This window comes from Acanthaster planci, linkage group LG01 (assembly GCF_054643075.1).
Source record: "Acanthaster planci isolate LZ-2023a linkage group LG01, COTS_SCS, whole genome shotgun sequence".
Lineage (NCBI taxonomy): Eukaryota > Metazoa > Echinodermata > Asteroidea > Valvatida > Acanthasteridae > Acanthaster > Acanthaster planci.
Window position 1 is genome coordinate 5,000,928 of NC_141777.1, and position 21,317 is coordinate 5,022,244.

At 40.3% G+C, this 21,317-nt stretch overlaps 1 protein-coding gene across 11 annotated transcripts in view; it reads right to left on the minus strand.

Moving 5' to 3' along the window:
* Positions 1-21,317, minus strand: part of LOC110986257 (neurexin-3b-like) — a 91,570-nt gene that overhangs the window by 5,229 nt on the left and 65,024 nt on the right. For 9 of the 11 annotated variants that reach the window (XM_087133712.1, XM_087134051.1, XM_087129658.1 and 6 more), the window contains 11 exons: positions 17,970-18,143; positions 17,316-17,555; positions 14,996-15,362; positions 11,658-11,984; positions 10,655-10,675; positions 7,632-8,396; positions 6,456-6,575; positions 5,579-5,757; positions 4,435-4,615; positions 3,082-3,437; positions 2,371-2,491 (listed from right to left, as the gene is read on the minus strand). In XM_087133712.1, coding sequence (XP_086989838.1) covers positions 2,371-2,491; positions 3,082-3,437; positions 4,435-4,615; positions 5,579-5,757; positions 6,456-6,575; positions 7,632-8,396; positions 10,655-10,675; positions 11,658-11,984; positions 14,996-15,362; positions 17,316-17,555; positions 17,970-18,143 — 2,851 coding nt within the window. Of the gene's footprint in view, positions 1-5; positions 1,616-2,370; positions 2,492-3,081; positions 3,438-4,434; positions 4,616-5,578; positions 5,758-6,455; positions 6,576-7,631; positions 8,397-10,654; positions 10,676-11,657; positions 11,985-14,995; positions 15,363-17,315; positions 17,556-17,969; positions 18,144-21,317 lie in introns of those variants that run through there. The other 2 variants (XM_087134052.1, XM_087133344.1) reach the window with 2 other exon arrangements.

The window sequence follows — 21,317 nt, forward strand, 5'->3', positions numbered from 1 at the left end:
TAACACAAAAACGCTTACTTCATCCCCTCCATCATGCAAAACGTAAAAACACAGAACTGAAGAAAACTTCCTTTTATAAAGTGACAAATATAAAAATGACATCAAGTAAAAGTAAAAGGAGAGCACAAAGAACAGAGGAAAGAACTTCTCCTGTTATCAAAATACAGCTTTTGATCATTTCTTTTGAGTTATCACTTCAAGGGTACGAATTTGGTAAAAAAGAAAATTAATTTGCGAGCACAAATTAGAGCAGGAGTACAAGTAACAAGGAGAAAACCAGAATATACAAAATACAAAATAAGATTTTCTGTAAAGGATTACCCAAAGATCGGGATGTGACCCAGGACAACCAAAAGGTACAGCTACATGTATGTTACAAGTTTCCAAAAGATTATAGGCATGGTTCCAAACCAGCATGATTAGGATCACTGCAAAGGATGACCACAGATGGTTGGAAGATTGTATAAGGTGTGGCATGGGTTAAAAGGGACAGGCAAAGGGGGGAACCAGAGGGTACAAGATTCTGACAACAGGCACTGAGATATCACATGAGGTATGAGAGGAAGATGGTAGGCATGGGATTACACCACAGAAACGTAGAGTAAAACCATGCCTTGGATGGATGGCAGCAAACACCACTGCGTTCGGTGAGCCTTGCTTCTTGTAACATGCTAACAGAGGCTGACATTATTTTTGCTTTTAGGTCGTGCAACCTCTTCATTTCAGTGGCCGAAGTGGCATTGTTTTGAAATGATATGACTCTTCGACTTTGCATGATTTCCCTGTACTTTAGAGAGATGCCCATTAGTTTCATCTTAGTCGGGCACAAATTGCGAAATGTACATGCGGTTTATGGTACGTGTACACCTGTGGATTAAACACTGTGGACATGGAGGTAAAAAAGCAGGCACGGTGGCAAAGTACAGCTGTGGCTGGGAAGGTGGCTGAATTTAAACCTCACTGGGAATAATCAGGTGTAAGTCATGGTTCAAAAAAGAAAAAAAAGGCAGTCACCGGAATGATAAAAATCACTGCTGTGTTGAACTGAACGTTCAATGTCCAAAACGAAAAAAAAAAACTTCATGCATAGACAAAAAATTCAGATCTCACACAGTAACGCACACAGTAATTCTGGTTCAAAAGCAGTTAGAATGCACAAGTTTGCGTACCAATATACAAAAACCCCATAATTTGGGAGTTTGAAACAATGATTAAGAATTTTGTGGACATCTTCAGGGTACCACTAAAAAGTGCCGTAAATTAAACCAGTTGAGAAACCCTAACAACATACAACTGCCAAAATATAAAAGAGTGTGGAATGTTTTACAAATGTTCCAAGTATATCCCATATTTGAATTCCTTCTTTTGAATGTTCTGTCCAAATATTGAGGCAAATGTCAAGATTTTGTGGAGTTCAGTGAAAAAAGTTAATTAACGTGGAATTCACTTTTGACAATTATTTGCTTCTGTTTGTACCATGAAAGTGAAAATATAACTACACTCTCAACTGATCCAAGAAAAAAACATTTGCGACTCTACCATTACGAAAACAAAGAGAAGGAAAGACATCAAGCACAGCAAAATAAAAAGTGGAAATGAATTTTACCTTTGGTTACTGGAAATCAAAGAAAATTGCAAAAAGGAAGAAGAGAAAGCAAATTAGAAAATGCAGAACTGAAACTATAATCTGTAAACTTCTTCATGTCTGACAGATCTTTGCTTGAGACTGATTGAGATTTTCAGTTTAAGTAGTTTGTGGTCATTCTCTTTCACCACCCAAAGGGAAGTCCAAATTTTTAAAAAGTGATTTTGAATTAATCAAATAGAAATATGTAAGCAATACATGGGCAACTTAATCAAGTACCCAAAAGATCTCCAAATGGATGCAACTACATGTAATCAAACTTGCTGCGGATTAAAGGAATTAAACATTTATGATTATATCTAAATCTTTTACATCATGTTTAAAAAACTGAAAGTGAGACGAGGAACCTAAAATAGTCTGGCACCACACCATTTAACCGATAACACTGAATAAGACAGATCTTGGAAACAAGATAAAAAATGGCTTCCCTGCGAATAACATGCACTTAATTTTCAATACTTTTCTGTATAATAGCTGTTATATAGAATAGCAAACATTCTTGTACACAAACACCATATTCATGTCTGTTGGGGCTTGAATAAACTGAATTTCATACTCCGGTTGGTATGATGTGCTACAAGAGACAATATTATGGTATCTGGCTTAGAGAACAAGGCACAAATTGGCCACTTTGTCAAGTCTAGCCTAAATGGTCAGACCAAATCAAATGAGCACTTTCAAGCCTTTCTGAATTTGTATTATCCGATGAGAAATCCTTCTCTTACCCGATGCTATCTGACAGTCCTCGTCATCAACAGAGCCACACCAAGACTGCGTCACAAAGATATTATCAGGGTCGGTGCCAAAGTCAATATCACCATCAGTGGTTGCTGTCGACATTATCATCTGTGAAGAAATCATTCTCAAGAGTTGGTACATTCTATCAATAAAAGACAAGATCATTTATATTATGTGGCTGAAGGGGAGGCTTTTTCACTTTAATGAAACACTGAAGATACTCGTTTCCAAGACGGTTGGGTACATGTAGAAACATATTCACTAGTAAACACCAGTGTGGTCAACACTTCACATGAGGGTAATTTCACATCAAGGTGACAAATTAGTACCATTTTTGGCAGAAAAGCACCACCATAATTGTTGAATTTCTGGAATGAAATCCGCCATAAGAAGCAATGACTGTTGGGGGTCATACATGTAAGTAAATACACCTGTCAGTGTGACTGTGTTATTTTACAATGCTCCAAAGCCCCGACACAGAACAAGAGGACTGACTGCCAGTCGGCCGGTCGGGGTCATTATGAGCAACATACATTAGATTTGGCCCGAACAGTATGCCTGTACCGCCGTTATACAGGTTTTTTTCCGACTCCCAAAGTGAAAGAGCAGTAGCAAAGTTTAAAGGTGACGTCACGTGCAAAGGGTCTAGCCCCCACAAAAGAAAATTGGCTCCAGAACCGCGCTTACTGAGCACCGACCTTGGTTGGTCCAGTCAGTGTCTTGTTACCGCCGACATGGGGAGAAGGCTCCGGTTCAGGAACGCCTGGCTCAGCTGGTTTGTCCGTGACGTTGGCAGTGGTCAGCGACACCGTTGGAAAGGGCTCCGTCACATACTCCCAGATGGCATAGGGAGACGCCAGAGACACATCGCCATCAAATGTGATGCGTTCGTCACCAGACGCAGCCATGTCCAATATCCGAAGGTCGTTGTACGCCAGGCCAGCGATGACACCTTGGAAGGGGTACATGATTGCTCGCCGTTTCCGTCTGAATGGGGAACTTGTGGCACCGATATTGATCTTTGATTGGGCATCAAAATAGCTTGCTCCTCCCTCTGTGCAGAAGAAAGACAGTCGTACTATTCATTATAACACCTCTCCAAGTGATTCTATCAATCAATGATTCTATTGGACTATTACAATGGGGAAAACCTTGCAGGCTCATTCTTGATATTTGCATGGTATGCAAATAAGGTGAACTATATCCATATCAAGTATTGCACTCACAGAAAATACTGCGGATTGTTAAGAAGTTAACTGTTCTCATAAGGGCTATCCACATGCACTGGTGATCTAGAAGTACATAAGTTCTAATGTCTTTGTTTTAACTTGAGGTTATAGGCATAGGGTCCATCTTGAGTGCACTTTGGTGTATGTAGTGAAAAGTATACACATTGTTAAGGAGCACATGCACTGATTTGCCCAATCAAGACGAAGCTCTTTTTCAGACTAATACAAGTTAAACAGAACGATGAGCCCCGAGCTGGATCAAGATTTTCCTTGTAATGGAGGCTCCTTTGGTTGGAACTGCACTTCGCTGGTTCACAAACGATAATACGTGCGATTCACAATAATGTGCCTCCAGGAGTTTGCAATGTATTGACCAATCATGATGCGCAAAATCTGTTTACCCAAATGCACATTTGGACTGGTCGACAGATTTCGCGCAATGTGATTGGCCAACACACTACAAACACTTTGAGGTGCGCTATTGTGAAACGCCCATATTATATGCATGTGTTAAGGTTGCTTCCAGGAAAATTAACACTCCCAACCAACCTTGCTCTGTTCGACCACTAGGGAGCACTTCTGCTCAAGGCAGATTGCACTGTTCTGAACATGTGAACAGAATATGCTAGTTTCATGGTTGTGGTCAAATGAGGTATTTGATTGGTCACTCTCCGTGCATGCAGCTCAAATTTAGAACATAAACCACACATGCAGGCCATCAAAGTACCTTCATTTGGCCCATGTGGTTACGCCGGATCATAACTACCTCAAACAATGAACACTGCCTAAGAGCAGAGGAAATATTCAACGCACAACACCTACTTCTTCCGTAGTTTTGAAACAGCTCCACCTTTGGGTAGAAGTCCACCTGCAGTGTGGAGTTCTCTCCTCGACGTGTAAACTGCACCGTGTGGTACCGCCCGTCATTGACCCGATATGTCTTCTCTCCAATAACATGGTCTTCAGCACCAAAGTTGTACCTGACGAACAAGTGGCCGTGGAGCTGCAGAGGGGATAAAAGTTAGCATTGGACTGAAACTGTGGATGAACCATACAACACAAAACAGGTCACCAGGTCAAATGGGATATTTTATATACAGAATAGCAAAAGCATTTTCTACATGGAAAAATTAGGCAAAGCTAAGTGTTATAGTAAGTGGCAATTCCGAACTTCCAACTAATATTCTGACCCAGTCATTGTTCACAAGTCAAGTTGCAAGCCATTGTGTCCTGAGCCCAGTCAAGTCACAAGTCTTTTTTGTCCCACATCAAATCTCGTGTCAAAAAAAATATGTTTTATAAGATGTTAGTATGATGAATATAAATTTGCCTTTGCACATAAAAAAGTTGGCAATGTCAACAATTTCATTTTGCTCAAATCAAGTCCAAGGTCATTATTCAAGTCTCAAGTGCAAACTACATGTTTTGTGACTTGAGTCTGACTGAAGTGCAGATAAGCCACTCAAGTCCAACTACTCGGACTCCAACAAGGGGAAGTATCTCTACTATTTCAACCAGAGTGGCATTTAAAACAATGTTCACCAGTTGGAAATATTTGTTTGCGGTACCTGCTGCTACATCTGACTCGAACCAGCCAGCTGACACCGCCAATATCGGTGGTCGAGTGGTTAAGACGTCTGCACTAGTAAGTAGGAGGTAATGGGTTCGAGCCCCACCCGAGTATGCTTGTGGTTTTTTTCACAAGCCTTTGGGGACAAACAATGAGTATACAGTGTTAAAATACACCTTGGGCAGGGCAAAAAAAAATCCAAAGTTAATATTCACCAGATCATCAGAAGCACATGTGACTTGTCCACCAGCGTCACATCAAAAGAGGGAATTTATGCTTTAGGGAGGACTTGCCAAGTGGACTAATTGTAAAAAACATTTCCCTATCATTACTTGGAGACAGGTGTGACTAGTGACCACTGAGGTCTGTATACCTACCAGTTTCATGTATACCTACCAGTTTCATTTCAATGTAATCATGGGAGTTGGCACTGCTGATGTGGGTGAGTATGCCGTCCTGTGACTCTGCGACAAAGCCCAAGCTGAGACTGTCCCTGTCCGATCGCAGCCACTGGTCCTTGGGCAACTCCAGTGAGATGAGTCCACCTGACTCGCCAAACTGGTAGCCAATACTCACTAGTGGGGAATAAAACCCACAAACATACAAATTCATTGTTTTGGTCGAATAATAATAACTTTGACTATTTTTTGCCTTGATAGACTTAAGCTTTCAGTGGACTGTATTTCAAACATACAGAAAGAACAATGAATCCATACAGCCTTCAGTAAAAACAGTAGACACCACAGACTTTGCAACATGTTTTTTACCAAAGATATAAATTTTCTAAATTTTAGAACTATTTAAAAATACTTTTTGATTGGCTGTAGCACACACTAAAAATAGCAGAAAGTGTATTACTTGCACATGAATTTTCAGATTCTTTCAACCAAAGACATGTCCAAATCTTGTTTCCAGAGCTAAGTCGACTTGGTATTCGCAGGTTCCAACAGATTCAGCAGTAGCTGTGAAAAACCATTTTCAATATGGCCTAAGAAGCCTATCTTGAGACTTCTGTCTGACTCTGGGACAGAAAGTCACAATTTTGAAGTATGTTTCCATAAGGACCCCCCATAAGTACCACAGCAATAGCACTGAATGGCCTACGCTGTTGATCATGTAAAAATATTAAATGGTCTGAAGGGGGATAGCATTTTAGCTCCCTGAGGAGTTGGAAGTTGACAAACTAGTTTTGGAGATCATGAATATGATCATGAATATATGTGAGGTACAGTAGTTCTCCTTGACTGATGGGATTGAGTTCAGTCTCACTCACCGTTACTGCAATACTGTCCGGTGAAACTTGTCCTTCGGCAGTCACAGGTATAAGTATCAAAACCAGGGACACAGATGCCACCAAAGTTGCACAGGTGATCGATACACAACTCGCGCTTGTCTGAAAAAGGGAGGGAAAACGAAAATGAAGGGAAAATGAGGGAAATGAGGGAAAATGAAAGGGGGCTCTATGAATTTACATGAAAACCGAAGACTTCAGAAGAGTTTAACAGCTCGGTGTTTTTTTGGACTGCCACTTCCTTCATTGTGTTATAACTTAGATCAACGGGAGATGGCACTTTTTTATGCAGCAATGGCATCCCACTCACAAGGATAGATTGTATTGTACACACACACACATTAGGATGGGTCCCATTCAGCACATGCAACCAAGTTCCTGTTGGAGGGTACAGTCTTCACATGAGAGCTGGACTGTGCCCAGTCTTCTCACGGCCTTCTTTGCCGGTGGGGTGGGGGGGGGAGGTTGCCTTCTAAAAGACTGTGAACGACAGCTTCCCAAACGTCCTTGGATTCAAGCCTGCAAGTTCTAGCTGACCGGCCGGTTTAAATACCAGACCACCAAGCTCACAAGGGTCAGGCAATTTCTTTTAATCCAACGTAGTGGCAGATAATGGTCTCAATGAAATTTTAATGGAAGTTTTCACCAGGTGATATGAATGGTAATTTGACCTTTTGGGATGTAGGATTTTTTTTTTTGATTAACTTTAACAAACCTACATGCAGTCTGTTTAAGAGCAGAGCCCTGAAAGAAAGGAGAACCATATTAAGTAGTTCCATGGAGGCAAATGTATGAATCAACACAGTAGTGTTGACATACACCCATCTTACATTGAAACTGACTCTGCATATAAAGTATTGCACATACCGTTTCACATGTTGTTTATTTTACAAGTGCTAGGGCAACTCGGTTGATGATTAATATTTCCCTTTTGTAATTCTCTTCCTTTTGAATTTAACCAGTCAAGAATCAATTACAGGGCAATTGTAAGTCATCCTGAAGAAGGTAACAAAGAGATGTTAAGTATTACAGGTTGGAGGAAAACAACCGAAAGATTCCAGGTTGAAACCAATGGAATCAGTTAGGGACTGGAAAAATGCCAATATCAAAACCTATGCTTATTACACATTGAATGGAGTTTGCTGACACCAACGTTACCTTCGCATCCTCTTGTTAGTTCCTCCTTTAATTCCATGCTTACGGCCGTCTCCATTAGGTCCTCATGTCTTCCGTTTATCTCCAGAGAAGCTAGACATCCCTGGTAACCTTGGGTCGCTTGGACCTTCTCGGGCAGAAACTCAAAGGTCTCCTTCCCGCCCACAAACAGGTTCTCTGTGAAGTCGAAATGATTGGCGTCCATCGTGGACCGTGACCGTGCAGACCGCGAGTCCACCTTGAGGACCTGGCGGTCGCGGCTATCATGGGAAATGCCCACCTCGTGCCAGCGATTGTCGTTGAGCCGTTCTCGACTGTTTCCCCGTAAAGTCTTGGCCCCTCCGCCCAGATTGAATGTATAGTAGATGAATCCGTCCACCAGCTCGATGGCCAGGAAGTCCAGCTCTCCCTCAGTGTAGAAGATCAAACCATCCGCCACCGTGGTCTTGAACTGGAAGAAGATGGACAAGCTGGGGTAGGTCTTGATTTGGGGCAGCTGCACCAGAACCTCCGGGGTGTGAAAGGTGAAGGGATCGTGGATGGGACGTCGGCTCATCTGCTCGCCAAAGCTGGCGGTGTTTTCGATGAAGTCGGGCATCTCCTCACGAGCCAGGTCGAAGTAGTGGTGGTTGTTGTAGATGAACTGCTCCATGTGGCCCTGGAAGTTGGGGGGCCGGTCGATGCTGCTGGTGAGGTGCGGCCGGCTAAGCAGACTCCCCACATCAATGTAGCGGAAGTCAAGGGTGCCGCTTTCAAAGTCGTCCCCGGCTGCATGCAAAAAAAACAAGGAGAGGAAGACAACGACAGCTTTGAAACCATAAGAAATTATAAGAATTCTGTTTGAAATAGATTTTGGTTGAACACCAATGCTTGGATTATTTACCTCATGAAACTCCTGCACTGCTGGTGTGGCTAGGTTCTTAATTTTTTATAAAGCTCTATGGAACGTATGGAACAAGTTTGAAGTATGTTTTAAACTTCAGATTTATAGGATTAAGATTAAACAATCTGTGATAATTACACAGTGCAAGAATGAAACCCTACTCGTTTTTTGCTTGATTGAAAGACTTTGTTCGGAAATTTCTTTCACTAGAAATTATGTTGATGAAACTAAAACTATCAATGCAAATTATCTTCTCATTTGTGTTTGATGTCGAGGAAGCTGGATGGATTTCACTTGGCTACCTGTATCAATGTATGCCAAAAATTAATACAAGTTTAGCCAAACATATATTATGTTTATGTCGTACAAGTTTTTTTGACCATAAATAAAATTGTAGCCGGCCTACAGCTTGATACTGACAATGCAACATTTCAGGTGAGATGACAACATGTCTGAGTGCAATGTGATAGTCTTTTTCCATGCAACCCAGGCCTTTTTTTCTGCAAATGTTTATTCTAACTTTGAAATTCAGGCTGCTCTAAACTGGTGATCTCCAACTTAACATTTTAATTACTTACTATCGACAACAAAAAATTCCTTATTTCCTGCATCCGTTATTCTGAACGATGTCATGAACTGATGAGGCCCACCGATTTAAATAACAGTTTCTGTTTTATGAACAAGAAGCCTGCATTCATTTCAATACAAACCAGGATGATTCTATCAAAACCTACGTTGATACCTCCAGTAAGTTATGGACGTGTATTTGTCCATAGGGTCGCAAACAAAAGTCTTCCTTTTTATGCCAGAACTGCACAAATCCCAATGCTAAAAATAAGATGGATTAGAGGAGACACAAAATTGCATAGATTTAATGGACAGGGCAATAAAAAATGGGTAAACTGCATTTATGCCTGTTGTCAACAGCCATCCCTATCCCCTACTCTGACTGAGGACTTGGAAGTGAACAGGCCAAAACTCTAAGTTGGAGTGAAGAACCAGTCACAATGCTGTTCACTCTTATCCCTACTTCATTTTCACTGACAAATTCTGTTGAGAAGGTTTGCTTTTTCTTACACAAAATCTTCCCCCCAAAAAATTTTGTCCGCATTCAATGAATATAACTGTGATGCTACCTGCGTTAACACATGAGTTGTTACTTGTTGACTGTTTTTTACGATGAGGATGAGTATAAACCCTCAAGCTACTGGATTACCTCCAAAGTACCCAAAAGCTTTGACAATTTTGTGTCGTATGGGCATGTATGGAGTAAAGGGTCCAAACATGAACACTTGATGTAAGACTGCAAGATTTCAACTTCGATGCCTTCTTGTATGAAACAAGAACATGTCCGTGCAACATTTCTCTTAAAGACATTAGATAGACATTTAAATTTATGAGTTCAACTTTTATTTCTTGCATAACTTCAAGAACACAAGAAGATATCACTGCAAGGAAAAACTTTGAACAAGGTAGGGAAACATTTTCCAAATTCAGACCCTATTTGATACCCGAACCCTCTTCTCAAGTGTCCTCTACCCTCCAAAAAAGAATTCATTTGGCGATCTCATTTGAAAAATTAACAGCCCCAAATGAAAGTTTCCTGAAGGATAAGATAGTGCAAGCTTGTCTTTTTGATGATTGCCTCGGCTCCCACATTCCACTCCAAAAATATCTGAATTTCATTTTCTCCTTTTTGATCAAGTAGATGCTTCTCTTAATGTGGGGACAACAGCCTGAAATTCTTCTTTAAAAAAATTCCTTTAAAGAGGCATCCATTAAATGTGCCATCTAAAGAACATAATTAACCCGATCAAAATGAACTGATTGGTTGCCTAAGAACTGAATCTTTATATGTAAAAAAATCTGTGACGGGGATAATAGTGTACTAAAATATTTTTGTTTAAACTTCAGATAATCTAAAAAAGAAAACTGAGATGGGACCTCTCAAGTAATGTAGGAGTTAAGTTTATGTACAATGTCAAAATTAATCTTCTCGTAGCTGTACTGATGAGAGCTTTACAATTAATTATTTAACTGACGAACAGTTCTTGTGAGGAAAAAAAAAAGAAAGTCAATTTGTTGGATTTAATATATGAGGGGAGCCGTTGTCTTTTGTCGTCTCAATTCCATCTGTACTTACCTCGGCTGGATACATTATAAGCTGGGAATTGGCAAAAAATCCAGAAGCATTTTCCAGAGTTTGACAAAGAGAAAAATGGCAGCGGAAGAAAGTAAAAGAGTGAGGCAGTTAGACAGTGTGTGCGGTAGATTGGTGCAAACAAGGTACATGGTATCAACAAGACATAAACAGGGCCTACATGTCAACATGAGTTAGTAGAGAAAAAAATAGGAGGGAAGGAAAGTTGCGGCAAAAAAATGCGATACCAGGGATTGGCTCTCCGATCGATACCATCAAGGTCATATATGAGCCACAAACGACTGGAAATCTTTGTTTTCTTCAGAGGTTGATGCTTTTTTCTTTTGATTCATGTCAATGTCTTTATCAAGGGTATTGGAGGTCCTTCCTTGCTTTTGAATTGTCATGTCCAAATCTTCATTGCAGAATTAAATTTCTGAAATATATTACCCTGTGGTTCTTTTTTTGTCCTTACCAACAACTGTGACTGAGGAATTTGATGCTGGCTCCATCCTAAATGTTACCTGTGAAGTTCGGCTGTGAATACAATTGCTTATTTAGGAAAATTTATCATAAGTTTAAGTTAATCGGAAGCCAAATTGATTCAAATGCTTCACCTTTCAAATAAACAAATATTTGGGGCATTTAACATCCTATTGATGGAGACAAGCTAAATATGAACTCGATATTAGGGGATGTTTTAAAGGTCTGCTAAAAATGTGTTAATAAATAAAAAGTTGTCTGAAAAAATGTCATAAAACCTGTAGGATCAAAAACTTCAAAAATCTTGTAGAGACAAGAAAACCTGTTCAACTGTCTGCTATCGAGTTCCCAAGGCTAAACACTACAGAGGTGCTTACTGTGCAAATGGAAGAAATGCATGCAGTTCCCTATATGTCGGTGGAGCTAAATAAGAAAAGTTTTCATTCATTAAAATGACAAGCAATGACACAATGATGGTATAATTTCTTTTAAGTTTGCTGATGAAGAAATAGCTGATAGTTACCTTCTGCTTTGTCAGAATCATCCACTGTTAGGCGTAAAGTTCTGTCATGCCTTTCTATACTGAACGAATGCCACTGATTGTCGTCCAGATTGGTTCCAGCTGTTATTGTCGTGCTGCCTGTGCCAAAGTTGGCTGTGACCCGGACCTCTCCGTGGGACAGCTCAGCCAGCAAGATGTCAATGATGGTGTCGGAGGTCGTCGCTATGAGCATGCCATCCGGGTGGCTGGTGCGAAAGCGCAGGAAGATTTCCTCCACTTTGCTGCGTGTGGTTTCCCTGAGGGTGATGCGCATGGACTGGTTGCCATTGAAAGCCAGCCGTGCGACCTCTGCAGGGACAAAGAGACGTAAGTTGGAATTGATAATTGGAAAAAAACACATTAAATTCAATATTAATCTAAAGGAGGATGTGAAATATTTGCTGGATGGTTTTGAAATTGAAAAAAGTGTTCTTGTTTGGCTCTTCATTACAAGACATAAACTATCAATGTCAAATAACCACATAAGAGAGATGGGTCATTCTATAAATTTGGGGTCCAATTTTTTTCCTGTCCCTGTTACGTCTGGCATCTGATTTTTCAATGTTTAAAACTCATTGCTAAATTCCAAGATTGAATAAGTACTGCAAATTACTTGCCAGACAAATTAAAAATAGTTTGTAATCAATTTTAGTGATACATCCCTTGTCAAACATGTCAGATGGTATACATGTCAGAGGTTACAGGGACAGAAATATATCACATTGGACCCAAAATTTATACAATGACCCAGATGTACATGTACTGTGATTACTTTTCCTCTTAAGCAAAAAAAATGGATTAAGGCTAGCTTTATTCACTCTTGGGTTAAATGGTACTATATAATTCATGGAAAACTAAACAGATATACTCTACTGACATGTTTTTATATCTACCGGTGTAAAGAGCCATCTATACACTGTTATCAATATTTTCAGCGATGAAGTCTCAATCCCACAACACAAAACAACCCATTTCATCATTTTGCAACACAACGATAATTCCCACCCAAGATACACATTCCATACCCCCCGCCCCGCCCACTTTTTTCTCCCTTATCAGTTCCACAATCTTTCAACCAGAGCCGAAGGAAAACATACTATTCTAGATGCCAGTGACAACGGCTTGAAAGCATTCTGAAATCTTTCAGAGACTGCAATCACACTGATTGACAAGGATGATTACAATGTCCCAGGGGACCAGCAAGATATTTACTCAAACGAATGAATCTGATAAAATCTTTAAAAATTTAATTTCAATATTGTCAAAACCTTGGAAACTTTCAGGTTGACATTTACAAACAGGGGGAAAAACTGTAAATGCTTTTATTAAGAAATAATCCTGCCGGGGTTCAGTAAAAGTCTGAAATTTTTTTACCTTTGTAAATTTCTTCAAATTTAAGTTTACATTTAAGAAAGCTGTTACTTTACATCTGAATACATTCACATGCATCATTGCTGACAACTGTTTCTGACTGGATTTCCTGTGGCATCACAATATTTTTATTAGGGGGTGTTCTCAGTCTGTTTCATCCACAACTTCAATAAAGACACTACAATACAGAGGACTGACCAATGCCATCTAAAAGCCAAATTTTATGTCTACCCAAGACAATGCAGAAATGAGTTTTTAGAAAATATTAATTTAGTGTCAAACTCACAAGAAATTGTAAAAAAGTTAACACCATATCAGCAGTCGACACATTAACAAATAGTGGTAAGAGGTTGAATGGAAAGGAGTGCTGTATGCAACCACGGTATCTCAGAGAAGCTAATTTTGCAGTGCAACATGGGAAAAATAGTTACATCTGCCACTGATCTCTGTATCTTAACTGAATAGTACATAGAGATTGAGAACTGATGAAGTTATTGGATGCCATACTGTAAACCGCTTCTAAGGCTGCATCCAAATCTGTTGTCTAGAAGCGGTTTACAGTGTGGCATCCAATAACCTCATTAGTTCTCAATCTCTAAGTACTATTCAGTTAAGATACAGAGATCAGTCACTCTATTGGAAATACATAGAGACGTGGACAATAGACCAAGCCATAGCTCTGGAAGCCCGTTTTGGACATGGCTTAACTTTCCGAGTGCTTTAGTGTACATGTTATGAATTTGCGAGACTCTTTATCACTAAGAAGTAAAAATCAGCAAAGTTTAGGGTAAGAATTACATGTAATATACAGAGAACCTAAACATTTGATGATAGTTTGTTAGGCATGCAGTAACATACCTGCCCCTTTATACACATAAGCTGAAGGTGGATACCAGGAGAGAGTGACTCACAACAGGAGTGACGAATGGGTGGAGACATGGGTAGACAGATAGTGTGACACATGGAAACATTTGGCAAGTGGAATGAGTAAGCAGTTTCAGGGAGAGAGAGGATTGACAAGGTTAGCTGCTGGCAATGAGGACACATGGTTAGATGGTGAAATAAAGAACACATTTTATGAACAGTGAAACACACAGCTGTTGAGGAAAACATAATGTTCTCAATTCCAGGAGACTGACAAAGTACTTGAACATAAATGGTTCTCACTAAGGTCCAGTTTTGAGGGGAGAGATAGGCCAAGAATTGAGGAGAGCGTTCCTAAGCAAACACTGCTCTGTTAGTAGAAGTATATCTTTTTCCTTGACAGCTGCTGAGAATGTAAGTGTGTTATCACTCCAACAAAACTTCTTTAAAGGGTGTCGAGGACTGGAAATCTGCATGCAAGCCCTGGCAAGGTGTGACATTCAACTGAAACAACACTTGGAATTGTACATCAGCTTCATAGAATTAAACTTCAACCAACACTAAACCCACATATGTGCCTTCTCTATATTGCTAATTTCTGTTAATCAGGAACTTTAAAATAAAACAAAGCAAAATGTAAAAACAATGACACTTTAATTAATGGTACAACTTTATTAGCCAGGAGATGAGTTTGTGATTCTTCAGAAACCTAGGAGATACACTTTTTGCAGGGGGGGTCTCTCAAAAAGGACTATTTACTAGTTCATTATCAGTGCTGATTTCATGTAACTTGGTTTAGGCATGTTAGAATTTTTGATACACAGTTCCAACTGTAAAAAGATCGGCTTGTTCTCAACTACGGGGCAGCAGTTCATTTCTGGCTGCAACTGCATGAAATACTTGTAATTATTCCCTGAAGCAAAGTGCCCCTAAAAAGTATTGCAGAGATTCAAAATCCATGAAAAATGCTTTTTTGAAAACTGAAAGATTTGAAACCCCAAAACATCTTCTTGAAAGCAACTGAGAAAAACCAGAATGAAATCAAAGAGGTAGCAAGCCAGAATCTAGCTCAGGACCAGTCTCACCATCTTTGCATGTTTCTCCACTGTAACCTGTCTTACGACAGTCACAGATGAAGCGGTTCCAGCCCTCCCGACAGGAGCCGCCATGCTGGCAGGGGTCGCTGGTACACAACGGGTCCTCTTCCCGGCAGAACCGGACAATGTTGCCGTCCTCCGACTGCTCCTCAACGTACTGCGGCAGGTCCAGTGTCTCGCCGTTCATGGCCATGTTGCGGATGCAGCCCACATAGCCTTGCCGCAGGGCACCCGAGAAGAGTTCCAGCGGCAAGGCCAGGCTGGGCTCGATGCCGCCCACAATCAGGTCCATCTCCAGGTTGAGCTTGTCGTTGTGGCCCGGCACTTCAAACTTGTGGGACGTGGACGAGCCCACCTACTCCCGGAAGAGGAAAAAAATTGTAGTGCCCAGATTTTAAAATATCTAAATGAGCACAACTCTGTCAGAAGCTCCACTGCTTTAAGTTGGAAAATAGCAAGGTGAAGATAGTACATATTGGGTAACTAGTCCCTATGGCAACTGCTTCGGATTTTCTTCCAAAGTATCAGTCACAAAATGCTTACGCCCTCCTTGGTCCATCATTTATGTATGTCACGTAGACGATGCTAATGAGGGAGCATTGCACTGTCCGGTACACAAGCATCATGCAATATATATATGTACCTCTCAATCTCTTGGGCTCAAATGGCCCGGAGTAACACTGGTACATAAAAAATACATGCTATCTGCAGAGCTTATACTCCGGAGAATCCTGATAATTGTGGCCAGAAGCAGGCCCACTCCTGAGCAGCACAAACACCCTTTCTTCATAGCTTGCATCACTATTGAACAGAATCTGGCACGTGGTTACAGTCAAGCATTTCGTAGTCAATCTAAATGTACTGCGTTCTCTGAGAAAGGTCTCATGACCTCCATTTGTAAGAAAGAAGAAGTTGATTGGGTTGATAGTTCATGAAATGAGTGGGTGTATTCAAAGGTTGGCATTGGAAAATGCAGCCAATTTAAGCAAAACAGACTTGTCAGTAACTCAACACCCAAGGACATAATCAAACAACGCATCTGTCTTTTCTGTTGAACAAATATTACTTATTACATGATAGAAATTAAACTTCTTTTGCTACGAAACTTGCCTCTGCAGTATCTGCATCCTGAATTATGGGTTACACGCCACAAAACATACATACAGGGCACAATATCAGTTACTTTACCATAAGGCATTGCGGTATTATAACTCCTTTTTGTGCACAATAGATAAATCCAAAATATACAAGTACACATGCAATCTGAACATGCAAACAGCATTTCAGTTTGACCTGGGCCCAAATGGAATATGGGAATTTTTCAACCGGAATGCAGAGAACAAAATCAATGCATCCTTGTTTTGTGTCCCGAGAAATGCATCTCCTTAAAATCTCAACAAATGCGATTATCTAAACAGGTCGCTAGCTGGGGGTCAAATATGCACTTAATAGTGGGACATATTGTGCGGTTTTAAGGTGATAGAGGAAACTTAACACAGCTTGTGTAAGCAGCCCCCTGGCAAATTGCATGGGTATCATGCCCTATCAATGCAATGCCCATTTGCTTAAGATAACATCTTCTTTAAAAGACTACACACTGACTGAATTTAAGACGTTTTGGCCTCAACTTGAACTCCTGTTTAGCAAATAAAACACAACAAAATCTTGGGCCTTCACTTTGCTTTCAAACTAGCACTTTTGTTTATCCTGAGCTGATTTCAGTATGATGTGGACGTGTTGCAATTTAGAGTGGCTCTGAAGTACAAAAAAATGATAGACCATTAAAGTCTATCGCAAGATTCCATTTTATAAAACTCCGGAGAGAAAACTGAAAGAAGTTTAAAGAAAAAAAGACGAAACAACCTTTGAACTGAACAACATTCACACTCAATGTTCTTATCTGGAGGAAATTGCTTTTTCAAATGGCTAGGGAATGGTAACCGTGTGTGAGCAAAAGAGGCTGGCTACACCTAGCAACCAGCTCCCGAGGGGCAGATACAGCACGTACACTCACTGGTCTGTAAATGTCAGGTGCTTAATCGAGTATGACTGACACAATGTTCATCAGGCAGTGCTGAAACCTTTGCATGGGAGGTGAACATACACCAAACCTCTCAGCCCAGCTTCTCTCTCTGACACCCAACTTGACATGCTTGACACTCGTTGGAACAGTAGAGGGTTGAGGGCTTAAAATTTGCTGGGATTGACTACAACAAGCCACTCCGAACTGCATTTTCAGGATCGAAATTCTGCTGAGCCTACCTTGAAAACATACAAGTGGGCATTTGTGATGAGTACATGTACCTACATTTATGATGCCGATGGCTAGGTCCCGTTCAAAGACCACATGATGCCATTCCCCGTCGTTGAGCGGAAAGGTGTAGGCTTTCTCTCGGACCGGACCAGATCCCAGATCGAGAATGACGTAGAGGTATCCCTCCAGCAGCTCAAAAGCTAGGAAGTCGGACATCTCGTCAGAGCCACTGCTATACATGATGACGGCATTGGGCTCATTGGTCCGGAAGTCAAAAGAGAGGGACCCTTTAGACTTGGGGGAAAAGAGAACAAACTATCAATAACGTTGGATGAGGAGTGAAACAGTCATATATCAGCCTTTTTTAACCACTTTTTGTATTTGTCCAATTAGCAAATGTGGTTGTACAAAATGTCTGACTACGTTTTTCAGTGAAATTTGCACTGTTTAATTTTATGCAGATATACAGTAAGTAAAATTTAACCTACATAATATGTAATGACCCACAACTCATGACTTTAAACACCTACCATCTTGAAGTTTCAGGGATGAAAGTAACTTTCAAGTTCACTGATGGTAAGGATGAGGATAGACAGTCTCAACTTACAGTAAATAAAAAAAAAACCTTTGCTGTTTCTGTAAGCAGAAGGAAATCGGAGCAGCAGAAGCCTTGTAAATGAACTCCCCCTGTCGTGTTGAATGACATACCTCGGCATTCCAGCGTGGTAACCTCAGTAGAGATTCCTCCGTCAGGAATGTGATGGGGTCAATGCCCTGTACCGTCTCCTCCCTGAAGATGATGTCACCCTGTATGTAGATTAACGGATCGGACCGAGACGCCTTCTCCAGCAGCTCCATCTCTATGTTGCCATAGTAACTCACCTAATGCGTCGGGAAAAGAAGTGTCAAAAAAGTTACACAGAGGATAACGAGAATTGAAACAAATAACCCAAGAAGTTGTAAAAGTCCAGGTCTATTTCTTCGGCTTAACCTGAAACTTCAACAAAAGTAAGGAACAATTTATGTGTACAACTGTAAAAAATATGGAGTTATAACTAACTGGTGTATGTCATTCTGCATTGCAGGCAAACAGTCAGTAGAAAGTGAACACAAAGAAAGAATAGTCTATATTAAACTTCCTTATTAGAGAATACGACTAAGAAATTATGGATTACACTCACTAAATATAAAAGGAGTTCTTCTGATTAGGTTTGACTAATTTGTAGGCTAGGAACTGATCTGATTGTTAACTGTAACACATTCCACAGTCAGGGAGCCTGAACCAAGGGCATCTCCTGGAAAATCACAATTCTTTGAGACGATCAGTAACCATAATAACCTAGCATTGGCCCAGCCGGGCCCTATCCTAATGGATGGCAGAGTGAATTGCTGTCAGTGGAAAATGTGTCAGAGCAAGGCTTACTGAGTGACTTGCAGACGTCGAGTGTGCATTTGAAAACAACAAGCTCTTCAATTGGAAGTAGACAAGAGATCGCAATAACGGTAATGACAAACGTTGAACTGGAAACCTGACTGACACTTGTGATGACTGTGCTGTCGCAAGACAAAATGTTCTTGATGCTGAAGTCACGATGACTGACTTCTAAATCCAACTTTGACTGATGGCAGTCCAAAAGACAACCTATCAAAAACAGCAATGCTTTAATAGAAACCGTCTTTATCTACCATTCCCATTTTCACAGCAGACTTATATTCCCTCTCACTTGACTCTAAATATAAGTTCCTGTTTATTTTAATCCCGGCAATTACTAGTGTCCTCATATCCTCAGAAGGCAAATGTCTATAAATTTTCTGTTCCCCAAAGATGCATGGGCTCTAAATCTGATTAGATCCCAAAGGTGCATGTTTTCTGGACGCTCTACACTTTCCTAGGACGATCTAATGGAAGCTAATGGTCTTAGGAAATATCAGCAATAGATGGAGTGCTAGGTTGATAGGCTTCGATGTCCTAGCTTCTTGTAATGAAATCAGTTTGCCATATTGACAACACTGTGGGTTCAATACAAGCAGGGTTTCCATTAATACGATTTTAGGAAGATGGACGCGGTGTTGGCAAGATGCGTCATGCATTAATGTAAGCTGGTACAAACAACTTGCTTGAATTAGATTTGCAGTACCATAGGTACCGGATATGTACCTACAAGATACTGGTGTATACATGTATTGCTACATGTACATGACCAATTCAAAAACATTGGAACAGTGTACATCGTTTGATTACTCTTTGCACATATTTTACAGAAAGAACGGTCTGTTGACTACAAAACACATCTTTTGCCCCTACTCTCTAAAAGGTCTTATACTTACGTGCAATATAGGAGTGTTTTGATGGGTGTGGTAGAGCGTAGGTCATGCCTTAGTATGCACATTTCAAAGGACACAAAAAGACTGATAAGGAGCTTAGAAACAGGACCTTTTCTGCAAAAAAAATCCTAAGGAACACTGTTACCCAGAATAAATTTTCTCAGTCTCGATGAAGTCTTGTGTGATACGAAGTCAGAGTCAATTATTTCCGTATTATTCACTTCATTTGCCACTGTCCTACCATCTTTGATTATACTAGCTACTTCAAATTTGCAAGAATGTGGGGTGTAAGTTTTCCAGCAGTAATGCAAGGTACAACATATCATGAACAGCTGGCACGCCCATAAACTAGCTTGTCATGTGCACAACTTGACTTCTCCAGTATTTCAAATGATCTTACCTATTACAATTGCAGCCAAAAAGCTCTGCAAGTACTTTGTAAAGCAAAACTTTAAATACCTGTCTGTGATTAACACTGATAATTTAGATTACATGCATGGACTTAGGTTTGTATATTAAAGGAGAGCGAAGGATCTAGGATTTGGGAAGGGCAATAGAGAGAGAAACGTATTGAGCAGGAAGGAATTAACTGGTTTACTTCACTTCTCATGTCTGCCTGCCAGCATGTGTCATTTACAGAACAGTGTGCAATGGTGATTTCCCATCGTTCTACTTCAACTGTCACACGGGAAAACAATGCAGACTCGCCATTTTCTACAATACAACACCAGCGATTACAAGCATGTCCATGAATACATTCATCCAGAAATGTCACTCCGATATTGATAATAACAAACGAGATCACGCAGTTGATGCATCCAGAATATTAACTGGAATGGCATGGAGGAACGGAGAGAGCTTATGGTGGGAATACGTTAGCAAGGCAGGACGTGGGAAGGTGGAATTCGTTTATGGATTGTGGAGATCAATGGCGGAAGCATCTGGCCAGCTGATGTCATCGTTTGATGCATTGTTTTAGAGTAATTGATGGGTCAACTGTGTGGAAGAAACTGGTCAGTTGAAGTCTAATATTGCAAATGCACGTACATGTGTGCTACGTTACAAATTCTATGTTATTGGAGTAGTCATTATGTGCTCTTGTCTACAGAGTATTAGTTGATGGTTCCCACCTCTTGCAATTCAGTGAGGGAAAAACAGGCCAGTTGGAGTTTTAATAATAAAAATTCCAAATTGTGCTCTCTCTTGCCTACTGGAATACCGTTTACAACATATCATAGAACTCTTTTTCATAATTCATGAAGAAAATAACACCTTAGCAATGCATGACAGACAGTTGTATTAAATAACTTCTAGAGATGAAGCTACATGGGCAAAGGCAGTTCTGTAGCCACCTCTTCACTTTTGTGGGTTCAGGAATCCAGATCCTTGCTTTTGACTAGAGGCTATTAAATCTGGAACTCAATGCACTTCAGTGGTGTGTAATTCCTGGTAGTACAGGAACCGGGCACCTTACTGGAGCAAGACACACAAAATGGTACTCAAAAGAGACTCAACCTCAAAGATTTTAAAAAAATAGGAAACAGTATGAAAACAAATTCAACTCGTTAATTCTGTCGTTACCTTAAGTGCTAAACAGCCTTTGCAAAAGATGAAACACTGCATGTAGCCTGGTTTTTATTTTATATTTTCAATAAGAACCTTCTAGACATTTCCTTCTTATTGTCTGAGAAATTACTATAAGTCATGTGATTACCTGTTTGCAAGTACCTG